The sequence below is a fragment of the Amblyomma maculatum genome, chromosome 3 (genome assembly GCF_055883805.1).
Source record: "Amblyomma maculatum isolate TAMU_Amacu chromosome 3, ASM5588380v1, whole genome shotgun sequence".
Lineage (NCBI taxonomy): Eukaryota > Metazoa > Arthropoda > Arachnida > Ixodida > Ixodidae > Amblyomma > Amblyomma maculatum.
Genome location: NC_139346.1, coordinates 109224516 through 109243434, shown reverse-complemented (window position 1 = coordinate 109243434; position 18919 = coordinate 109224516). Strand labels below are relative to the sequence as shown.

At 46.5% G+C, this 18919-nt stretch overlaps 1 protein-coding gene across 3 annotated transcripts in view; it reads left to right on the top strand.

Moving 5' to 3' along the window:
- The window catches only part of LOC146195674 (sphingomyelin phosphodiesterase 4), an 85945-nt gene extending 78095 nt beyond the window's left edge, over positions 1–7850 (top strand). The window contains exon 16 of one of the 3 annotated variants that reach the window (XM_084597873.1): positions 123–7850. In XM_084597873.1, the coding sequence (XP_084453999.1) occupies positions 123–467 (345 nt within the window). In that variant the 3' untranslated portion in view covers positions 468–7850. The remainder of the gene's footprint in view (positions 1–122) is intronic. The other 2 variants (XM_084597872.1, XM_084597874.1) reach the window with 2 other exon arrangements.
- Positions 7851–18919: the final 11069 nt, after the last annotated feature.

Genomic DNA, 18919 nt, shown 5'->3' with positions numbered 1-18919 from the left:
TGCATTTGCCAGCAGTCTTGCACATGGGGTCTATCTTCACGTAGCCTTTCTGCATCTGTACATTTCAGTGAAGAGAAGATCTGCTTAATTTTCTTCTTTTTTTTCATCTCATCCTCGTGCAGTACGGACCCGAACTGCAGGCACTTTATGAGAGCCCTTACTTTGTGGGCTATGTGGCGCGGCAGTTGCTCAGGCCACCCACTGTGTACACGGAGACCATCAAGACAGGCATGGGCCGGCCATACGTCCGACACGAGCACGCGCTTCCTGCTCGACTCTGCTTGCGGTCGCTGGCTCACCGGCAAGTCCTGGGCTACCTGGCCTGCCTGTTCTTCCTCGGCTACAGCTGGAATGTCGGCCCCATCGCGGTCTTCCTCGTAGTGTTGCTCTGCTTCAGCCTGGCTGTGCTGGTCAAGGCAACGTGGTCCTGGGGCTGGCAGTGCGCAAGACACGTCCACCAGACTTAGGACTGATTTGTGCAGTTTGTACAAAGACAGTTGTAGTTTTTCCAACCTGCTGGTGTGCACAGATCGACCACTCGCATAGATGGAATGACAAACTCAAATTAATAGAAAATAGGTGCAGTTTCACGGTGCACTTTGTGAATGTCATCGGTTACTTCTTTGAAGTCCATCATCGAATTGCTGCGCAAGTTTTGGTTACTGCGTGGAGAGAGCAAGTTGATGCTGATTTTGCTGTTGAGAGCACTGCCAATGTTAAGTCTATAAGTTTTATGAAGGAAAAAAACGACTGGCTGGGCTTAATGCTTATCTTCTTCGTGACTAGTGGTTTGTACAGCTTGGCATGCCATCTTGTAAAATTGCTTGTGCAAAACTGTTTTTTGTGTTGTGTTTATATTCAGTAATGCATTGCAGTGTTCTTCGCAGGATACCAGGTATGACATATTTCTGTCTGTGTGATCAGCCGAAGAAGACCCCATGTAGATCCTCAAGCATGGTATGGGTAGCCCTTTTTGCTGCATTTGATACCAGCGAGTAAAGATCCTGATTTATTTGCGGTGACAGTGCATTTGTAACACAATGTTGAGGCACCAAAGCTGTGATATCTTGGGGTGAGTGTCATATTTTATATTTTGAGTGCTTTCACTAGCTTACATTCTATAAGTATCTAGAGCTAACAGTGGGTTTTGTGAGGCCGCTATTTCATTGGCCTGGGCATGCACCATGAAAGTTATGCATGAATGCGGGATAGCTGCTGGCGTTGTATATAAGTGTGCCGCATTTATCGATTCTCATATGTTCAAAATGACAGCTGTGCAAAAATGCCTTGGGGTGGTACCTGGCAAATACATAAAGAAAATATGTAAAATGTCCGTGTGTTCTCAATGCTTGCTTCTACATGAAGTGTTTTACATGAAGCTTGCTCAGTCAAAAGGTTGTCACCGTGCACGTGATTTTGTATCAAAATTGTGATGCAACCCTACTTTGTGCAGCATTCAGATGGTGTCATACCATTTCACTTTACATTTAGCATCCATCTGCTAATCAGGTTTGAGGCTAGTCTGCGATAGGCATTCAAACCAACCACGTATGTACCTCAGAGAAGTGTATGTGTCCACTGTGAAGTGCGACGGATACTATGCTTTCCCTAAAAACTAACTTATAAATACAAAACTGTTTGCAGAATGAATATGCGGTGTAAAAGCTGCTATCGCATCTAATCTTAACGTGAAGCTTGAGTGTTCACCTAAATGTGTTTTTTTTATGTGTGAAACTGTTTTGAATTCTTCATATACATCAGATATATCGCATGCTGTTCATATTCAGTTTGGACAGCGAAAATTCAAAACTTTGAGTGATCAGTGACAACAAAATGTTTTCAAATTTTATGGACAGAACTATTATTGCAAAACCATGGTAGTTCAACTTATCTGAAGGTCAAGCTTAAAAGTGTTAGAAAAACAGTAAATTAGCCTCACTTGTTTATTGCGTAGACCAGACGTATCACACAGTATTTGTCTTTGCACATAACTGATGTCTGGAAGTTGCTGTTCAAGGCCATGGTGACTGGACTTGAAAAGTGTAGGCTTCTTTCACAAGCCAGCTACTGTGAGAAGCTGAGCACCAGGCCAGGCCATGGTCTGTGTCCATTGGAGAAAACTGGTGGCTAATCGAGCAGATGTGGCAGTAGAACGAGACCCTAAAGTCTGAGGCAAGCGCTCTTTCACCCGCCGTCGTGGTGCAGTGGTTTGGGGGCTCGAATACTGCGCCCAAGGATGCGGGATGGGATCCCGGCCGCGGTGACCGCTTTTCGATGGAAGCGAAAAATAAGGTGCCCATGGGCTGTGCAATGTCGATGCACGTTAAAGAACCCCAGATGGTCAAAATTTCCAGAGCCCTTTGCTACGGTGTTCCTCATACCCTGAGTCACTTTGGGACATTAAGCCCCACAAGCCAACCAGTGGGCGCTCTACTCTAGGCCTAGGTGCTGAGCTTCGTTCTTTTGCAAAATTGTGCTAATGTGATTTTTCACTTGGCACATTTGCTGGAAGGAAGAAAGCTGGCCACAGCTTCAAGCCGTCAAAAATGCGAAAGGGTCAATTTCTGATACAATAGCATAAAAGACCCCCTTTTGCAGAAAGTCTGGCATTATTGGCTCAACTGCTGATCAACTGCTTTGCATGTGTTTTGGCTGTTGATTACGCAATGTTTAGATAATTTAGCCAGTGTCGGCTTGTTATGGGGCTACTGGATTGGATCTTTTGCTTGTGGATTGACTTATGAACCATTGATTATCAAATGTTTAGATTAGTCAATGTCTGCTTGTTAGATGGCTACTGTTTGATTGGCTGCGGATCTGTCCAGTTTGACACATTCCTTCGGACACCACTCATGAGCCAAGAAAGGCTTTCCCCTTAAAAGGACAGAACACTGACCAAAATATGTTGTAAGGTTGGGGTGAAGTAGAAAGGTCTTGCCTCATATAGTACATATTGATCACTACTATATCAAAGAAAAGAGGCTTTACAATTTTAATTTGCCATTGAAAATCTCTTAACTGAGGCACTATATAGCGGAGAAACCCTATTGCTTTCACTATAGTACCTAACGTGACTACATGTCAGCAAAATATCACTGATTTTCGTAAGTGCACGCTGTTCTTTTTTCTTCAAGGAGTGTCTGTCATAATTTATTATATTCTGCGCTCTCTCCAGGTCGTCCTTAAATACCCCCCCCTCCCTTTTGCACCGCGAGAGGCATGCTTTCAGATTTTGCCACTACAGTGAAATCTCGTTACTACGAACACCACATTAATGAACTTTTCAAATTAATGAATTTTTTAAGAATCCCCGGCAGATTTGCCATGTTTTCAATGTAAAACTATTTCAGAATTACGAATTTCAAAATAGCGTATATTTCAGAATAACGAACATATTTTATTTCTTGTTCGATAATTTTGGAACATCAGTATTACGAATTTGGCTAAAATTAACAGCACCGCAGCTTGCAACTCGCGTGAAACGAAACAGAAACCGCCGTTTCTGTGTGTTTGGTCCGTGGGCTGTAGCTATCATCATCAGGACATCTAGGACCAGCTCCTAGCGCCACCATGAAGCTATGGTTTATTACACAGTAGCCAGCAGGCCTAGCTGCCTGCGTTTTTTTTTCTTCCTGTGTTGTGTGCCGTACGCGACTCGGTCGTTCGTGCGTTCGCGCGTGCGGGACAGTATTTTTTTTTTTTTTTTTTGCCGCTGATTATCTTATTGCGAAGTTTGTGCGAGATTGGCGATGATATTAGCCAACGAAGTGCCAAGAAGATATGAACGCAGCTGCTTTCACTGCAAGAAATCGACGCAGGGAAAAAGCGATTCGGCCTCTACAGACAACTAGCATTGCCCCGTCGACTGCCGCGATCATTATAAAAGACCGAGACAAGATTTTCAAAGTTCAGGGAGCATTGAAGATGGAGTCATAAAAATCTCCGATGTGTTCTTTATTTATTTATTTTTTTTGCACATGGACAAAGTCTGTACTTTCATCCCTCGGTGCAATCACGCACGCAATGAGGTGTTCCGAAAAGCGGAAGGTGTATGTGCTGTAGTGGTGTAATTTAGTGCGCGGTCGTGTTTGCTGCACGCGGCAGAAGAAAATAATGAATTTCTTCAAATAAATCATTTTTGGAGTTAGTGCAACCTTTTCACTTGAGGTTTTGCTTGTCTACACACGTGCCTACTGCCAAGGTACGTCATTTTCATACCTAGGTTTGACCACTGGCTTATAATCGCAGATTTTTCATTACAACGATATTTCAAAATAACGAATGATTTTTCGCGGTCCCGCGGGATTCGTTATATCGAGAATTGACTGTAGATGGTGCCACAGTGTTTGGAACCCCATGAATGAAACGATTATAGTGTCCACTAAAACTTTCGTCGACGTGTCGTGCATTATTGTGCCGTAACAGCATTGAGTGCGGAACTGAAAAGGAAAAAATGTCTGATTACTCTCTGGCCAGTGAAATTTATTTCTTTTCAGTACATCTTTGTTTACCACCAGTCGTCATCGCAGTCGCTGCTCATGGTTTCCAGTATAAACAGGCGCATGCACTGATCGAAAAATTCTTAGTAAAAATTTTCTACACTGTTTCTACCAAAACCGTTATGGAATCGGAACATTTTAGACATCAGTATTTCCATTGCGCTGAAAAGTTTGACCTTAATTCCAGTGTTCCATCCCTTTAAAAGCGCAGGTATGGCTCTGGTAGGTGGTAGTTAACTGGTTACATGGCTTGGCAGTGGCTGGTCTGCAGGATGGATTGGTTAAAGTTGGGCTTTCTAGGTATCATTGTCAGGTGGACTTCAGCATAATTGGGTAGCTTAAGACTGTGTACTAATGAATATGTATGATGCTAACAATTGAAATTGACTTCATACTGTGTTCAACCCCTGCCATTCTGCTGTGAGGTCACGAATTAGCCTAAATCTGAAGAAGGAACCAACAGATTAGTATTAAAGAAACCCATCAACGAATTAGCGGTGAGGGGGAGGGCAGAAGAGTTCAGGATCTCGCTCCAGAATAGATATTCAGCTCTAACCGAGGATGGCGACATTACCCTAGAAGCATAGAACAATAATTTCAGAAATATCATTACTGACTGCACTGTAGAAGTAGGCGATAGGACAGTTAGGATACCGGTAAGCTGTCTAAGGAGACAAAAGATGTGATTAAGAAACGCCAAAGTATGAAAGCTTCCAATCCAACAGACCAGATAGAATTGGCAGAGATATCAAAGCTAACCAATAAGCACAAGGTGGCCGATATAAGGAAGTATAACATGGAGAAAATAGAGCATGCTGTAAAGAACGGGGGAAGCCTTAAAGCAGTAAAAAAGAAATTGGGCATAGGCAAAAACCAGATGTATGCGATAAGGGACAAGGCGGGCAATGTCATCACGAATATGGACAAGATAGTCAGAGTAGACGAGGAGTTCTATACAGATCTATACAGTAACCAAAGTAGTCAGGACCGTAATGAGATTGGCGGTAGGGAAAAGCAGTCAGACGTTTCACCAGTGACGAAGGACCAGGTCAAGAAAGCATTAGAAACTATGAAAAGGGGGAAATCAGCTGGAGAGGATCAGATAACTACAGATTTGTTAAAGGACGGGGGGGATGTGCTAGAAAAATTGGCTACCCTGTATACGCAGTGCCTGGTGTCCTCGACGGTACCGGAATCATGGAAAAATGCGAACATTATCCGCATTCATAAGAAAGGGGACTCTACGAACCTTAAAAATTACAGACCAATCAGTTTACTGTCTGTTACGTATAAGATATTTACTAAGGTAATTGCTAACAGAAGCAGGACCACCTTAGACTGGAATCAAGCAAAGGATCAAGCAGGCTTTCGGAAACGGTTCTCTACTATCGATCATATCCATACCATCAACCAGGTGATAGAAAAATGCTCGGAATATAACCAGCCCTTGTACATAGCATTCATTGGTTAGAAAAAAGCATTTGACTCAGTTGAAACCTCGGCGGTGATGCAGGCATTGCGAAATTGGGGGGGTAGACGAGCCGTACGTGAAAGTGCTGGAAGATATATATAGTGGCTGCACTGCAACCATAGTTCTGCATAAAGAAAGTAACAAAATTCTCATAAAGAAAGGAGTTAGGCAAGGAGACACAATCTCCCCAGTACTATTCACAGCTTGCTTAGAGGAAGTATTCAGACTTGGAATGGGAGCAGTTAGGGATAAGGGTCGATGGAGAATACATCAGTAATCTGCAATTTGCTGATGACATTGCCTTGCTAAGTAACTCGGGGCTGCAAATAATGATTGATAACCTAGACAGGAAAAGTAGAAAGGTAGGCTTTAAAATCAATATGCAGAAGACTAAGGTAATGTTCAACAGCCTCGGGAAGGAACAGCAGTTTACGTTAGGTAGCAAAGCACTGGGAGTAGTAGGCGAATATGTCTACTTAGGACAGGTAGTAACCGCAGATCTGGACCATGAAAAGGAAATAAGAATAAGATTGGGATGGAGCGCATTTGGCAAGCACTCGCAGATTATGACTAGCAGCTTACCGGTATCGCTCAAAAGGAAAGTATACAGCAGTTGCATCTTACCTGTACTCGCCTATGGGGCTGAAACATGGAAGCTAACCAAGAGGGTTCGCTTAAGTTGAGGACAACTCTGAGGGCTATGGAACAAAAAATGGTAGGGGTAACATTAAGAGGTAGGAAGCGTGCAGAGTGGGTCAGAGAAATAACTGAAGTTACTGACATTCTAGTGGTAATCAAGAAGAAGAAATGGGCATGGGCAGGACATGTAGTGTGGAGAGAGGATAACCGTTGGTCGCTTAGGGTAACGAACTGGATTCCAAGGGAAGGAAAGCGTAGCAGGAGGCAGCATAAAGTTAGGTGGGCGGATGAGGTTAAGAAGTTTGCAGGGGTCAAGTGGATGCAGCTAGCACAGGACCGGGTTAATTGGAGAAATATGGGAGAGGCCTTTGCCCTGCAGTGGGTATAGTCAGGCTGATGATAATGCTCAATGGACAAGGCGGGGTAGTCACCTTCTAGCGCCTATTTGCCAGCTCTAAGAACCAGAGCTGAGAACACCCCAGCCCATAATGCGATAAGACACTGCCACAGCAGAGTCTGACTGAGGTACACAGGGATATGAGTTTTCTACTCAAAGGATTGTTCATTGGTTCTGAGCAAATATACAAGCAGCTACAGTCACTGCAGTGAACAAGAATTCTACGTGCTTACAGGGAAAAAAAAGCTTCAGAAAAGGGAAGAGAAACAGCCCTCCTCGTGTGGCTCTGTGCTTGTGGCCTGCAGTGCTTAGTAACACGCAATTGTCGGACGATGCGGTAAATGTGGCAGTCCAGTTGACAGATGACCAGTAAATGGCAGGTGTGCAATATGTATGGGTAATGATGATTGGCCAACTGATGACCTGAGAATGGCAACAGCCTTGAAGCCATAGGGGCCGTTGACAATGCAGTTATTTGTGTGACTACCAGACCTTATGTGCCCTATGTGACCATCAAACCAGCCAAAGCTCCATATTCTGTAGATTAAGATGGAGCTTAAGATGTGCTTTGTATCAAGATTTTAATTTGCGTTATGATGGGCCATGATGTGCTACGATCGCTGTAACAAATGGATATCTGCAACTAAATAAGCGATCCAATGTGTTTTAGGTAGGGAGTGTGCGAATATAAATAAATATCGAATACAAGTAAGGGAAAAATGCCTCCTAATATTGAATGTCTAATCAGTGAAAAAAATGGAAGAATAATATATAACAAACACTGTTCTGTTTATTTTAGTATTGACATGGTATTTGCAAACAAAATCTAGAATTGCACTGAAAGGAAATCCTGTATAAATTTTAAACAGGATTCCATATACCAGTCTATTTCTTTTTTTGTACAGGAAGGACCTGCATGAAACCAGGTGGAGGTTTTATATCGCTGCTGAATACAGTAAACGCTCGTTAATTGGGCTTTCAAGGCACCAGAAATAAAATCCGAATTAATTGAAAGCTCGAATTATTGAATGGACCTGAAAAAATGCTAAAAACCGCTTGCATCACAGTCATTTTATCTGATAAACAGGAATGGAAGCGCTGCTCCAATTGCTCCATTCTGTTCCAAACTGCTTTCCCTGCTCCATCCTGCTCCAAAATACAATATGGCTCCAAAACTGCTCCAAACTGGCTGCCTTGGTATTCTGCCATCAAATTTAGCAGAACATGGGAACAATGTCACAGCGTCGGGCAAAGATAACGCATCTTGCACTAAGCCTAATACAAACGGAATTTTTGCAAGGGAAGGAAGCATGGAGCATATTATTTGTTTGCTAGTAAATTTAGTATGAGCCGCAGGTGATTGGAGATAGTTAATTGCAAAAAAATGCACTATGCATATGAATTAGCACTTCTTTCCAGTCTTGAATCGCCAGTGGAGAGAGTAGCGAACGAAACAGATAGCGTTAACTACTGCGAGCCTTAGTTTAGGAAATTTGCCTGGCTGCAAAAAAATACACAAGTTTTTTTTTAATGCTTTTACTATGAAAACAAGCCAGTGCTCAAACATTGAGCCCCTTTGTCCCTGAGAAGCACGTCAGGCCTACATCAAACAAAATCATACTTGAACCGCTACGGGTTGGTACGCCAAGGCTGTCAATCATTAGGAAGCTTCTCGAGTGTTGAAAAGGCATATGGCCTACTGCCAAGATATTAAAAATGACCCCCTGCATTTCTCAAGCAAAGAATGATGAACTATTAGCAGGCGGCAGTGAAGTAAAGCTGAAGTATGGTATACCCTTCAATGCCATCTGTTTGTATCCCAAAGCTGCTCCAAAATCAGGCGAAAATCGTAACTGGTCTAAATGGTTTAAGGAACAATTCGAAGTTGATACCAGTTAGATCCCAGTTGAATCCCAGTTGGATCGGATTCTACTGGGATCTAACTGGTATCAACTGGGAATTGTCCCTTAAACCATTTAGACCGGTTACCGATTTTCGCCTGGTGCTGTAGACCTCTTCTACGATTACAAACAAACAAGGCAATCGAGGTGGCGCTGCAGTTGTCTGCTATCCCAAGGTAGGCAAAAGGTACGGGAGCGGTACTGGTGCCAAGCTTGTCAATGCGTGTTATTGTGGTCTGATGGCGCCTTTTTTGCAGACAAAATAACCAGTGCTCGGGAATTTATCAGATAAGCCCAGACATGGGACCTACCAGAGTGGTAGGGAATTATTGTTTTCGCAGCTCGACAGACAGGGTCTCCATAAAAGTTAAACGAAGCTAGATTAGGCGGGTGCCTCATCGTACTGGTTTTCTCTCCTAATACCTGTTGCTGGAAATTTTGCTATTTGAGGTTTCATATATAAAGCAGGTTATAATATATCGGCTCCGCCCTCCTGCCCTGGGAGATGTGACATTGGGCTGCAGCCTCCTTAGCCCTCACCTTAATCCAGCGCTGCCGCGCGCGCAGCTACAGCTGAAGCTGCGCTACAGTGAACTAGAATATTTTCCAGTGGCGCGACCTTACCTCTCAGCCTGACGCATCCAGTGTCCCCTGCAGCGGCGGCGCTGCGATCGACCATTCTTGAACGCTCGGCTCGCCTTCGCAGCGTGCGGGGTGCGGTAGGCGCCAGCACACGCGACTGGGAAGCGCGCTTCGTTATGTAGCCGCGCTCTTAACGTAGTTCTGTTTCGCGCTTGCTATTTATCTTTAATATTTGACATGGGGGGGGGGGGGGGGGGGGCGGATGTTTACTGAATTGTACAATGTCGATCCCGCCATAGCAAGCAATAACAGACGAAGGCTATTGAGCGCACTGTAAACGTTTTTTTTTATTTAAGTATTACAAACTGTCGCAGTTCCGACATATTTCGAGACACTAAATATCGCAAAGTAAGAGTTATTCGTGGGACCATTTCTCACGGGATATACGCGATTAATATATATATATATATATTGTGAGCCCTCCACGGATCTTCTTTCATTTGTACATACCATGATCTTCTTCCTCTTGTACATACCATCATCATCGTCCCGCGGCGCCAGCTCCGGCGTGTGCTTGGGTTTTCTCCACCAGATTAAACGCTGACACGGCATACCTTGCCTTGCCTTCACGACCTTGCCGTCTGGACTTGGCCTTCTTTCACAAGTGGTGGAGGTGAAATTTGATCCCCTTGCTGCCTTGTGCCCTGCCTCTCGCTGGAGCTACGTTCCGGTCGCCGTTTAACAACTACCATCGTCATGTCAACCGAGAGCAGTCCCGACCCGGCCGGACCCTCTACCTCGGCTACACCGCCGCCTCCGATGGTGCCCACGCGACAACGCGACCCGCTGCTGTTCGCTGGTCGTCGCGACGAAGACGTCGATGACTGGCTTGACACTTACGAACGCTGCAGTGCCTACAACCGGTGGGATGATGCTTTGAAATTTCTGAACGTATATTTCTACCTTATTGAGGTCGCCAGAAATTGGTTTATTAACCGCGAGCCCCACACCACAAACTGGCCCACCTTCAAGCAGCAGTTCCGACAGTACTTCGCCGACCTGGCCATTCGGACGGAGATCGCAAGGAACAAGCTCGTTACCCGCCGTCAAGGTCCCGATGAGTCCTATGCGTCATACATAGAGGCCGTGCTGGCACTCTGTCGGCGTATCAGTCCCACCATGCCGGAATCTGAACGTGTACACCATGTGTTGAAGGGAATCAATTCAATGGCTTATAACACCCTAGTTGCCCAAAATCCATCAAGTGTTGATTCCATTATAACGACCTGCCAACGCCTCGACCAGCTACAGTCCTCCCGATTGCAGCCCGGCTTCACTACTGCCCCGACCTCTACTGACCTCGATCTACGAGCCATGATTCGAGCGATAATCCGTGAGGAGCTCCAAGCCCTCAGCCCTTTCTGCTGGCATGGGTGCGATCATTCGTCTCCTGCTTCTAACGACGCCAGCCTCCGCCACATCATTAAAGAAGAGTTGGCCACTATCAACCACCCTGTCACACCTGATCCTCCTGCACCTCGCCCAGCACCGACTTACGCTCACGTCGCTGCATGCCCTCCTCCTTTTGTTTCCCCACCCCAAGCATCACCCTACAACCACATCAACGCCATGACGACGGCTGAACCGACGCCACCCTATTACGCACCTTGGCGCCCCTCTCGCCCAGTGTGCTATTATTGTGGAATTCGAGGACATATATCTCGCTTTTGTCGCCGACGCATTCAGAACTAGCGACGTGGTTATGACGCCTTCGAAAGTGACATACCTGCATATTATCAGCGACGACCAATTCCCAGCCAACCTCGTCGATTCTCTCCACCGCCGGTATCCTCGTCTGAACCAAGTGGGGCTCATGTATCCCGACGCCGGTCCCCTTCCCCATACCGCCGCTCTATTTCGCCACTTCGACCAGCAACAACTGTTCCTGTCCGTAATTCCGAAAACTAAGCGATGCAGTTTCCGGAGGAGAAACTGCACTTTGGGAACTTACAAAAAGTCCTCCTCATCGCCCGTATAATATGATTTCCGTTTTAGCTGAAGGATTACCGGTCGAAGCTTTGATTGACACAGGAGCTGCACTTCATGTTATTCATGCTGATTTGTGCCACCGTTTTCGGAAAGTAACGACACCATATGATGGACCTGAACTTCGTGGAGCAAATGGCGTCCCTCTGCACCCTTCAGCAAAGTGTACAGTTCGAGTTGTTATAGACGGCGTCCGCCATCGTGTGCAGTTTGCTGTGCTTTCACCGTGTGCGCACTTGATGATTTTTGGATGGGATTTTTTGTCAACCACTTCAGCGTTAATTTCTTGTGGCGACCGTGTCATCCATATGACAGACAGTAATTTTTCATCTGACATTTCTGCACGGCATCATTTCCTCATTGCCGCAGCTGATACTGTATTGCCTCCACAGTGCGAAACACTTATTACCGTTGTTTCCGAACACATCAGTGACGGGGATGTACTCATCGCACCATCTCATCGTCATCTTGCACGTGGAATCGCCCTCCCATCAAGTCTTGTACGATTCCGCAGAAGCTCAGCAATAGTAGCTGCCACGAACACTTCCCGTGAATCCCTCGTGCTGACTAAAGGAACTTCCCTGCCATGCATAGTGGAGGCTCACCCTATATCCATGATGGTGCTCACTGCCCCGCTACCTCCGCAACGTGATTCATCGCAAGTCTCTATTTCCATGCTGTCGAAGACAATCAATCCGAACCTCATGCCACACCAACGTCAAGAATTGCTGCAATTGCTTCAAGCCCACCAAGCCATTTTTGATGCCACTTCCCCACCACTGGGACGGACTAGTGTTGCACATCACCGCATCCTTACCGAAGGTAACTCAATTGTACGCCGACGACCTTATCGGGTTTCTCTCTCGGAACGAAAAGTAATTGAAGAAAATGTCAATGACATGCTCCGTCGCGATATTATTCGTCCATCAACAAGCCCATGGTCCTCCCCAGTAGTATTAGTTAAAAAAAAAAGGACGGATCGGTACGATTTTGTGTTGATTATCGCGCACTCAACAAATTACCCGCAAAGACGTCTACCCGATGCCGCGTATTGATGACGCCCTTGACTCTCTCCAAGGTGCCGAATATTTCTCGACCTTGGACCTCCGCTCAGGTTATTGGCAAATACCTATGCATGAGGACGACAAAGAAAACACCGCTTTCGCAACTCCCGACGGACTTTACGAGTTTAATGTTATGCCCTTCGGCCTTTGTAATGCACCCGCAACATTTGAAAGAATGATCGATACTGTACTTCGTGGCCTCAAATGGAGAACCTGTTTGTTACTTGGATGACATTGTTATCTTTTCGTGAACTTTTACCGACCATCTCACGCGCCTGAATAAGGTCCTCACGTGTCTTGCTTCAGCGGGCCTTCAGCTCAACACCAAGAAGTGCCACTTTGCAGAGAAGGAAATTAAAATATTAGGACATCTGGTTAGCCATGACGGCATTCGCCCAGACCCTGAAAAAATAACCGCGGTCTTGAACTTTCCTCGTCCGCAACGGACTACAGATTTGCGCAGTTTCCTTGGCCTCGCGTCCTATTTCCGGCGATTTATGATATTTTGCAACTATTGCTGCGCCACTTCATGAACTACTTAAAGCGCGCAGCTCAATTCGTGTGGACTGAACAGTGCAACACTGCTTTTACCGAACTAAAGCATGCCCTCACATCAGATACCGTTCTTGGCCACTTCAGCGACAGCGCTCCTACCATCCTGCACACTGATGCCAATGGTCACGGTCTTGGCGCTGTACTTCTGCAGCGCGATGCAACTTCACGTGAGAAAGTGATTGCCTTCGCCAGTCGGACCATGACTCCAGCTGAGAAAAACTACACCATTACCGAGCAGGAATGTCTCGCCGTCGTCTGGGCTGTTCAAAAGTTTCGCCCTTACCTATATGGTCGGCATTTCACAGTTGTGACCGATCACCATGCTCTTTGCTGGTTATCTTCACTGAAAAATTTGACAGGCAGACTTGGCCGTTGGATTCTACGCCTGCAAGAATACCATTTTGACGTCGTTTATAAACACCAAGACGCCGACGCTCTTTCTCGCTGCCCGGTTTCGGAATCAGCCTGCTGTTTTTCTTCAGAATGCATTTCCACCTCTAACCACAGCCGATCATCGCTTCCACCGACGCATATCACAGCAGTTTCTTTTGACGACTCTGAGAACAAGCACGCTCTCCGCTCACAGCAATTAGCTGATGCCTACTGTCGGCCCATCATCGACCGCCTTATCGGCGCTTCGAGCCCACCCAACGCTAGGCTTCGCCGACAGCTTCGCAATTTCAAGCTTGAAGATGATATACTACGCCGCTACGTGTATTATCCTGATGGAACTCGCTGGCTCCCAGTCGTACCGCGTGTGCTTCGCCCACGTATACTAGCGGCTTTCCACGATGACGCTACTGCAGGTCACCTTGGTTTTAACAAAACATACGACCGCGTGAAAAGACGATTCTTTTGGCCTGGCCTGTCTACCACCGTAGCTAAATACGTTGCTTCCTGCCACCTGTGCCAACGTTGCAAGCGGCCGACTTCTTTCCCCGCTGGTCTCCCACCCACCATTCGCCACACCATTCGACGTAGTCGGCATCGACTTATATGGCCCCCTATCTCTCTCCAATGGGGGTAACCATTGGATTATATCAGCTGTCGACCACCTTACACGCTATGCTGAGACGGCCCCTGTACCGAGTGGTTCCGCTGAAGAGGTAGCTAAATTCTTTTTGCGGTCAATTGTATTGCGTCATGGCGCACCTCGGGTGCTTCTAAGTGACCGCGGGACGGCCTTCTTATCGACAGTCGTATCCGAAATTCTTCGTGCGTCATCCACCCTCCATAAGACAACCTCAAGCTACCATCCCCAGACTAACGGTCTGACTGAGCGATTTTACCGCACACTATCAGATATGATATTCATGTACATCACACCGGATCATCGAAATTGGGATACTGTTCTACCATTCGTCACATTCGCCTATAATACTTCAGTACAGCGGCCCGGTTACTCCCCATTTTCGGCCGTCCTCCCACTACAATCCTCGACACTTCCTTCTCTACGCCCGACTACTCATTACCAGCCCAGTTCTTATCCCGTGTGGCCAGATGCCGTCATCTTGCCCGCCTCAACACAGAAGCGTGCCAGCAAGACCGCAAGAGTCGCTACGATTCGAAGCATCGCGTGGTCTCTTTTCGTCCTGGTGACGAAGTACTGCTCTATACACCACTGCGCACCCCTGGCCTTAGTGATAAATTTCAGCACCGCTATCTTGGTCCCTACAATGTAATCAACCAAACTTCCCCAGTAAACTACCAAGTCACACCTGTTGAGCCCCCAGCTGACCGACGCCACCGTGGAACTGAAATTGTTCATGTATCTCGCTTGAAGCCGTTTGTGCGCCGCGGTACATCGGTTGGTTAGGAGCGGCCAGGCTGGCCGCTTCCGACCCCCCGGGCAGATTGTGTGAGCCCTCCACGGATCTTCTTTCATTTGTACATACCATGATCTTCTTCCTCTTGTACGTACCATCATCATCGTCCCGCGGCGCCAGCTCCGGCGCGCGCTTGGGTTTTCTCCATCAGATTAAACGCTGACACGGCATACCTTGCCTTGCCTTCACGACCTTGCCGTCTGGACCTGGCCTTCTTTTACAATATATATATATATCTATCTATATATATATATATATATATATATATATATATATATATATATATATATATATATATATATATATATATATATACTATACTATATACTATATGTCGCTGTATATGTGCTCCTTTTTATTACAGCATTGTTCTTTGCAGTGCATTTGCAGCGTTCAATGCTTCCTTGTCTGTTATTAGTACCCAATCTTCCTCTGACTTCGACACTTGTAGTTTTTTTTTTGAAGGAAATGCTTTCAGTGTACACATCTCTTATCAATTTATAAGTGTATAATTTGTTGTGTACAAGTACATTTGTTTTGGAAAGCGAGGGAGATGCTTTCAGTGTACATACCTTTTATCTAAGTAATATGTGCCGGGTTGTCGGCGTGAGCTGTTGCTGCTTTGTAGGGGACGAGGACTTGTCAAGCCTCGCCTCCCCCATCTTTGATGGAAATAAATATATATATATATATTTATTTCCATCAAAGATGGGGGAGGCGAGGCTTGACAAGTCCTCGTCCCCTACAAAGCAGCAACATATATATTTATTTCCATCAAAGATGGGGGAGGCGAGGCTTGACAAGTCCTCGTCCCCTACAAAGCAGCAACAGCTCACGCCGAATATATATATATATTTCCATTTATTTCAATCAAAGATAAGGAGGCGAGGCTTGACAAGTCCTCGTCCCCTACAAAGCAGCAACAGCTCACGCCGAATATATATATATATATATATATATATATATATATATATATATATATATATATATAATCTTAACCCAAAAACCAAAATGAACTGAAATCTGTGTTCCTGTAATGTAGCGTATACACCATAAAAGCTATTGACGCAAAAAACTGTCGAAAAACTTCTTCATGCGATTTTAATGCAGGTATTTGTAACTTTCATTGAGGTCAACTTGAAAGCTCCAATGCACGAAGCAAACAGTGTACAAGTGGATGTTCGCCACCTGCTGTGGACTTGTGCAGGGACAAGGGCATCAAGGATAAAGATTCTGCAGGAAGTGGGACTAACCGCAAAAAGGGAAGAGGACTTCTCCAAATGGTTCACCGACAACAATAAGAGCAGGAGCCTCCTCAGGTTCCATTCTTCTCACCGCGGGGACAGTTGCGGCTGCGCATACTTCGTTGCTGGCCGCAGGTTCGACAGGTTCATCTTCGATCACCTCTGTAACCTGCCTTCGTGCCTTTTTTCGCGGTGTGACATCGTCCTTACCACTCTTTTTTCTCTCATTCCTCTTGGGAGTGGGGAGCTTGCTCAAGTAAGCTGGCAGATTGGATAAAATTGTGGAGACTGCATCTGCGGTAAGCATAGGTGTCCCGAGTAGAATTCACACTTCCTCGCCATTTATGCGCTGCACATAATCCCTAACGATGAAGCGTGGCTCAAAATGTAGCTCACATACCGCGCAGTCTGCGGTTAGCGGCTTCTCGCCTCGATGTAGGTTCCTCTCCCACGTGAATCTGCGCTCAGGATCAGCAGGCACCTTGAATAGCGACAACTTTCGCGTGTTTTTTGTTCTTGCGTATCCTGTGCTGCACCCTGGGGCATAGCAGTGGTTGAGCCGTTGCTTTGCACTCATTGTTAATACACGCACATCAAAACACTCGTGCAATGTAACCACACTGAACGAAAAGCCAGAGCACAACTGAAGCGCCGTCGGGCGTGCTCTGACCCGTCGCCGCCGGCCGCCTTCAAGAGTGGTCGACAACAGCGCCGCCGCTTCAGGAGACACACTCGATGATACACGCACATCAAAACACTCGTGCAATGTAACCACACTGAACGAAAAGCCAGAGCACAACTGAAGCGCCGTCGGGCGTGCTCTGACCCGTCGCCGCCGGCCGCCTTCAAGAGTGGTCGACAACAGCGCCGCCGCTTCAGGAGACACACTCGATGACGCGCGTAGCAAGGCGCTGCCCCCTCCGCTCGCTTCACTGGAAAATATTCTAGTTCACTGTAGCTGCGCTCTCTATACCTATCAGTGATCTTGAAGCCTAGAAAGAGAAAGTGGCGACGAGGTTAAAAGCGTACGAGGAACACGCGACTGCTTAGCTCGTAGTAACATCCCTTGTTCAACAGTGCCAGGGGAAGGCCGCGGCGTCTGCAACTGTGACACGCCCACGCTGTCTCACTGTGCGTATGTGGCCGCTCCGCCTCTTTCTTAGGCGGAGCCAAAAGAAACAAGCGAAAGCTTGCTCGGGTACCCTACCTCCGTGGAATCAGTCATCGTTTGTAAAACGTCGACACGGTATGCAAGCATTGTTCCATGATCCAAGAAAGCTTGGCCAGATCTGCGTATGGGCCCAAAGAAATGCTGAGCCACGTGCCAATGCACACTAATATTTGTCAGCAGTTTAGATATGCGACATGCGCCATAAATCTCCTGATAAATCCTGATAAATCTCTCACTACCACGCAAATTCGCATTCTTAGACGCATACAACTAAATACACTGCTTACTCCTGCCCGATCTTTTCTATACAGAATCATACATTCCCCTGCATGCCCGAATTGCCCAGAACACTATGCAAACTTGGAGCATTGCATCTTTTCATGCCCTGTCGCCCTCCAATCTCCTCACTTTCCACACCCTTCTCCCCCAACGTGGCGGGCTTGGTTAGCCTCTGACCAGCTGCAAGATCAGTTGGCCTTGGTGACCCTGGCCCAGGACATTCTTAACGCTTAATGTAATGCGTTAAGTAAAGTTGTTTCCTCCTCCTCCTTGGCCAGGGAAGGTGTCTCAATAAGCGCTTGCGGGATCATACCCGATTACTCTCGAATCGACCTTTCGGAAACTTAGCGGGGCACTGCAATTCATGCAAATGTGCACCCTTTCTTGACAGGACGGTGGTGCTACTCAGCTGCACCGAGATGAATTGACTCGAAACCTACCAGAAGCCTACCAGATAGAAAAAGCTGGATAATCGTTCGTTAGTGGCACTAACGTGAGTGTCATTCTTTGTCATGACAAAGAATTTGAGTTTGTTTACACCTTTATCGATTGACCATGGCCTCGTGTTGTACGTGTGACCAGCGCTTGACCTGCAGAAAAGTGACAGTATAAAAAGGTGTTTCTGAGTAAACTTGATAGTAAGTTCTTTGTTTCCCTTCTCCTCCATCGGTCGTCCGTGCGCGATGCTCCATTGAAATGAACCACTACTACTATTGCGAAAGCAGTACCGCTCCAGGCTTCGGCCCATCGCGTAGACTGGCCGCAGCCACGAACGACATTGAACAGCCGCGAAGAACGCTCGGTCACCCGCGGCTAATGCTTTCGCTCCAACAACGTTGAACTTGCGTAATATTCTTATGAATATTGTAAACACTGTGCGTGCACGTCATCTTCTGTACATATATTCACCGGTTATCTCGTCGGAGAGAAGACGAAGTGCTGCTTCGGCAGGGCTGGCAACAGAAAAGTGAACCTGCTGGTGCTTCCTTCTGTCTCTTAAGGCAAAAGCCAGGTTAGACGCCCGACTACTGTGCCGGAGTACCCGGGTTCGAACCCGACCTCGGCGACTGCGTTTCGATGGAGGCGAAACGAGGAGGCGCCCGTGTGCTGTGCGCTGTCAGCGCACGTTAAAGATCCTCTTCTTAATTGGTTCAAAGGAAGGGAAAGGCGCAGTAACACTTGCTCTGTGGACACCCGAACCGCGCCGTAAGGGAAGGGAGGAAGGTGGGAATGAAACTGTAAAGA